General features: G+C 38.5%; 1 protein-coding gene across 1 annotated transcript; it reads left to right on the forward strand.

The window, feature by feature from the left end:
• The first annotated feature begins 814 nt into the window (after positions 1–814).
• Positions 815–1,841, forward strand: LOC131432465 (uncharacterized). The gene is made up of 2 exons (XM_058598758.1): positions 815–1,124; positions 1,196–1,841. Exons 1-2 carry the CDS (start codon positions 1,118–1,120, stop codon positions 1,612–1,614), a joined length of 426 nt encoding a protein of 141 aa, XP_058454741.1. The 5' UTR covers positions 815–1,117; the 3' UTR covers positions 1,615–1,841.
• The last annotated feature ends 3,892 nt before the right edge of the window (positions 1,842–5,733 follow it).

The following is a 5,733-nucleotide window of genomic DNA, read 5'->3' on the forward strand; positions in this document are numbered from 1 at the left end:
GCTGATTCACTTGTTGATGATGTTTTACCTTCACATATGTTACCACGTTTTGCGGGGATTCATTTGCTAAGCAAACATCTGAGTTATCTCATTGTTCCGAATACTAATCAGCGATTAGATATCTCATCACATGCTGATTAAGTTTTTTTCTCGGATCGCTTATTTCCTTCATCGCGTAACCGACACGCGTACCAAGCGCTGTCGAGTGTTTGCTGATTGCCACTCTACCGTAAATACTCGATGCATATTATGAAACTTCATCCCCGGGTCGGCCCAGAATATGAGTTTTCATCCCCTTCGTATTTTTCCACCCACCGTACTGGGGGAGATTTCGACGAGCGACGCCGTAGTGGGTGAAGTCTCGGTTCGGCTTGATTCATCCTGAGGCAATAAATTCCGTACCAACCAATCGTCCTTGGATTTTGGTTGCCCGATACACCGATGTATCTACAGGTACTAACCCTAGCCATCTCCCGAAAAGTTAATAAAGTCATTCAAACTGCCAGTTAACTTGCGCTGCCCGTCGTCAACTTGAAATTCCTGGGTGTTTGTTGAAGTGCGCAATGAACAGCACGCAACAGGGGAAGAGGAAAGTACATTATTCGTATGATGTTTACTGTTTGTTAAGTAGCTTTTCCTCGGCTGCCTGGTTTCTCACTGATGGGTGGTTACTGTTTACAGCACAACTTCTGGTCGCCATGGATTTCCAACGAAATATCTCGGAACTTATCAGTCGCAAAACATTGACTTTCTTCATTTGTGGACTGAAAAACTGACAGTTGCCAGTGAGTCAAATTCGTTTGCATTGCACTCTACCATTACTGTAAATTTTCGAATGATTTTTACAACCCAAATAGTTTAGCTAAATCGTTTGAGGAATGCAACTGCTGACAAAATTCTTCGCGCTGATTTAGGTATAATGTTGCTCATGCTTACACGGAGACTGCTGCCAGTGAGCTTCCGTGAATGCAATGCATCACAAGAATGACACGTTCGGAATGCGTTCGCTGCATCTTGTAACTGGCTTTGTTTGAGTGCTATATAAATACTGCGATTCAGCACAATTTAGCTTAGTTTCGTTATACGTTACCAAAATAACTATTACTGCCTGTCAACAATGAACGGTGAATATCTGGAGGCAATTGAGAGTTTTCTCGGGTTCATTTAGGCCTTCACTTGTTTTTTTTCTTCACAGGTCTGTGGAAAATCACTTTTTGTCTCGGTTTACTACTGATGATGGCCAGCGCGGAGGAGATGATTGACGACATTGATGTTGATTTAATTTATCAAACTGCAACGGGAAATGTGATCGAGCCTAAAGAGCCGACCAACATTGCGGACGCTCCCAAGCCACCGGTCATTCTAGAAACATCGGAGCCTGTAATTCCGGTAGCCGTTTGCACTCCCACGCAAGAGTCGTTGCAGAAAATCGTAGGACAACTGTCGACAATTATTCAGGAGCTTTGGAAGCTACAGAAAGAAGAACAACTGAAGATGGTGGAGAGCGGTAGACAACAACAGGCCAACACCGTTGGGGTTCTTCAGCTGTGGCGATTGGCACAACAACTACAAAATATACCGCCACCGATGGGAGCCACGGGAAATTTTGCTTGAGAAATGGGTGCAATAATGGAAATTAATGCTTGGCACATGGAAGAGTGCCATAAATTGTGAATGTACAATCAAGGAATATCCTGAAGAATAAAATTGAAATGAAAATTTGTTCGTATGAAATGTTGGTTGAGCGTGTAACCACGGTGCTGTTGTTTATCATTGTTTTCTTGGTTAGTGAAAAAGCTTCTACAGGGTGTTTGGTTTCTCGTCTAGATTTCATAAACGGTGATTGCAGATTATATTTAGCGAAGGAAATCTTTCAAGACAGGAGTTTCAGTCTAGCCTATATTGAGACTAGTCCAAGTGTATGTCTGAATATTTGAAGAAGAATACTTTCCCCATGACATAATGTCAAAGCTCAAGGTGATGTGCCTTTGAATTGGAATTGAACGGCAAAAATCTCGCATCAACAATATTGGTCTAACATTTTAAAATCGATCGTGGAAACTCTCTTTCATAACATTTTTTTTGCACCCACTTGTCTCGGAGATCGCTGAAAAGCTTTCAATAAACTTAGATTGAAATGAAAGATCTTGCAGTCCCATGCAAAGTTTCTGAATTTTATTTGAATCCGACTTTTGGTTCCGGAATTACAAAGTGATATGCGCAAAAAAGTAGGTGCACCAGCTATTCTGAGAGACGACTGAACCGATTTCGACAAACTTAGAATCAAATGAATGGTATAATTGTCCCATACAAAGATCCTGAATTTGACTTCGACCCTACTTTCGGTTCCAGAAATACAGCGTGATTATTGCAAAAATTCCACTTTCAAATTACTTCCTCACTTTTACCAGAGATGGCGTGACCGATTTAAAATAAACTTAGGTCAATTGAAAGTTCTTATAGTCAGGCCCGTACCCAGGATTTTATTTCGGGAGGGGCCAGTGTGAAGTAAACACAGCAGGAAAAATAGGTCAAAAGCATCGAAATGGAACTCACATTGATTTTTCAGATATTGCTTGGCATATTTCTCGAACGTATATTCAAATGAAAGGTGTTATTATTCCATACGATAATTACTTTAATAGAGATCCATCTTCTAGGTCCGGAAAAACAAAGTGATGTGTATTGAAAATTTTAAATCGTCATTAGAAGAACGAAGCAACAGAATAGAGAAATTATCTCTACATGATTCAAATCTATTTCAATTTCAAGGTTTTGAAACATGGCTTGATCGGTTTTCCGGTTTTTAGTTCCGGAAGTAGCGGCCAAAAATTCCAAAACAGAACACACATAGATTTACCTGAGATGACTAGACCGATTTTCATGATGATAGGATGGATTCAAATGAAAGGTTTCATCCGAATCCGGCTTCTTGTTCCAGAATTACAGAAGTGAGTGTTTGAGTTTGAGTGTTCAAAAACTCAAATTGTTATATAAGTTTTTGAGCTCGCGGTTGAGAATGATACTCACGTTTTTAACAGACGCACTTTTACATTTGGAAGTGTCATTGTTGAGCATTTAAATAAAATTCGTTACTGTGCCCGAGATCAGGTAACTATATTACATTTCATTACATTATAAGACTTCATAATGATGCGATAGATGTTGTAAAGTGATCGGAGATAGCTCCCTTACTCCGATTCGTGGAGAACGGAAAACATCTTCTAAATTTGTAGTTTATATTAGATTAGATTGCTACTCCGTTATTGATCGGGATTAGCTGAAATTGTACAGGGAGTTTCTAGATGATCCGACCTGGGACTGGTAAATCATCCTTCAATGTACATCTTCTGGTAATCCCAGCACTCATTGATCAGTGCCGGCGCCGCCAGGCCCGAACGTAGATCGTCTAAGGAATGGGAAGGGATGTTAGTCCAACACTTGTTGTTACTAGAGGCCTTATATACTACTGCGCACTCCACAAGTGTCACGGGAGAAGGGTATTTGTTAGTAAAAATTTCAGTATAGGTAGTATTCGCGCGCGACTCAGTATGTTCCGGTTTCTAGATGCTCGGATGCACCACTAAACTCACTGACTTCCCGAGAGAACGACTCAACAATATCCTATATTGAAGTCCTGGAAAGTCTTTATTCACAGCTCTTATTCGAGGAAACTAAAGAAAAATTTGCAATACTATCGCGTAAAGAATAAAAACTTCCCTATTTTTGAATCAGTTACTCGCAAGTGAAAAATAATCTTTCAATGTCTCTCAGTTTTAGCTTATAAGGCACTCTACTGCCTTGCTTTTGAATCATTCCCATGGATTTTAATCGTACAGGAACTGCTTGCTGAGTCACTAACAATGACTCTGCAAGTTCCTCTAGCGATTGACTAGGATCTTCATCGAGTAATGCATCTCACTGTTTGTCTTTGATTATTTTTGGTTGTCCAGAGCGAAGCCTGCCTTCAACGCTGAAATCTCTATTCTTGAAACATCAAAGCCATTCCCTGCATGTTTTATCGGTTGGAATATTATCACCATAAACAGCCACAAGGATTTGATGCGCTTTAGCTGCACTTTTTTTCAATTAAAATAGAAAACTAAGGCTTCCCGAAAATGCTGCTTAGTTTACACCAAATTACTCATAATTAACACAGTATAAAACAAGGCTGTAAAAAACAACTCGAAGCAATATGAATTGAATATTATGGACAGATGTCTAACCTCTTGAAACTATTGACATCAGCTGTTACTGTTCAATTTTCATAACAGCCATTTCTCATAAGCGTATGGCAAAAACTCACTTTTAAGGATCACATTGAAAATCCAGGCAAAGTGTAATAAATATATTAAATGTTTATATTCTCTTATAAACAGAAATTCTAAGCTCTGTCTGAAAAACAAATTATTAATTTATAAACAAATTTTCAGACCAGCCATGCTTTACGTAGTACCAATTTGGTCAAGTTGTTGTTTCGCCAGGAAGAAAACGCTTCAAAGGACTCAGAATAAAGTTCTGAAAATGATTTTGAAGCGTCCTCCCTGGTTTAGTAGAAATACAAAGTTGCTCAGACGCCATCTTTTGGCAGATTTCATTTATGTGATTAATCCCCCTAAAAGTGAGATAAAAATATTATTTTTGCTCAGGGCCAACATAGGGGATAAGTTACTTCGACAAAGTTGTGCAGAAAGTTATTTCAAACAAATTTGCTGGTAATATTCCCATAACTCGAGTGTCCTCAAACCAGTTTTTGTACGAAAACACATTTCAATTTATATGAGTTTTTCATGTTATGCAAAGTTTTTTACCATTAAAATCTGCACAACTTTCTCAAACGTACTACGCTGCTATCATTCCAGTTTAATGAAATAAAACCATTTTTCATGTTTTTTACAAAATTCCAACTTGTCTATCATCAAAAGGCGCAGAAAGGTGCAGATGAGACTACATACATATTAAACTAATTCAAAAGAACTTTTATACCGTGGTTGAATTACTCGTCTGCAGGCGAGATATGTTCTTTTCAAATATCCTTGTCCTTGACATTTGCAATAATAAGGTTCATTGTACACCGAAACCTCCATTTACGAACTAAACGGGAGTTCGTAAAAAGAGGTAGTTCGTAAAAAAATGTTAAGTTATTTGGGATTTGGTTCGTAAAAAAAGTTTACGTTATCTGGGATTTGGTTCGTAAAAAAAGTTTACGTTATTTGGAATTTACTTCGTAAAAAAAGTTTTGTGTGATTATTGTGGAAACCGCGCATCATATGTTTATTTTCGGACCGGATGTGAAGAGTAAGTGCAAGAAAATGATGTTTGGGCTCGTTTCAAAATCCAATATGGCGGCTTCCGGTTGAGTATGTGTATGAGTAGATGTCAGAAAACGATGTTTGAGGTAGTTTTGAAATTCAAGATGGCTACTTCCGGTTTGTTGATATTCCTTAAAAACCCTTACAATATGGATATTTTCGGAACGAGATTGATGAGTAGATATCAGAAAACGATGTTTGAGGTGGTTCTGACATCCAATATGGTGACTTCCGGTTTCTTGATATTCCTTGAAAAGCCTTATATAATGGGTATTTTTAGAACGGGATTGATGAGTAGATGTCAAAAAACAATGTTTGAGGTGGTTCTTAGATCCAAGATGACAACTTCCGATTTGTTGATATTCCTTGAAACCCCTTAAAATATGGGTACTTTCGGGAAGAGATTTAAAGTAGACGTCGG

This window comes from Malaya genurostris, chromosome 2, assembly GCF_030247185.1.
Source record: "Malaya genurostris strain Urasoe2022 chromosome 2, Malgen_1.1, whole genome shotgun sequence".
NCBI classification, from domain to species: domain Eukaryota; kingdom Metazoa; phylum Arthropoda; class Insecta; order Diptera; family Culicidae; genus Malaya; species Malaya genurostris.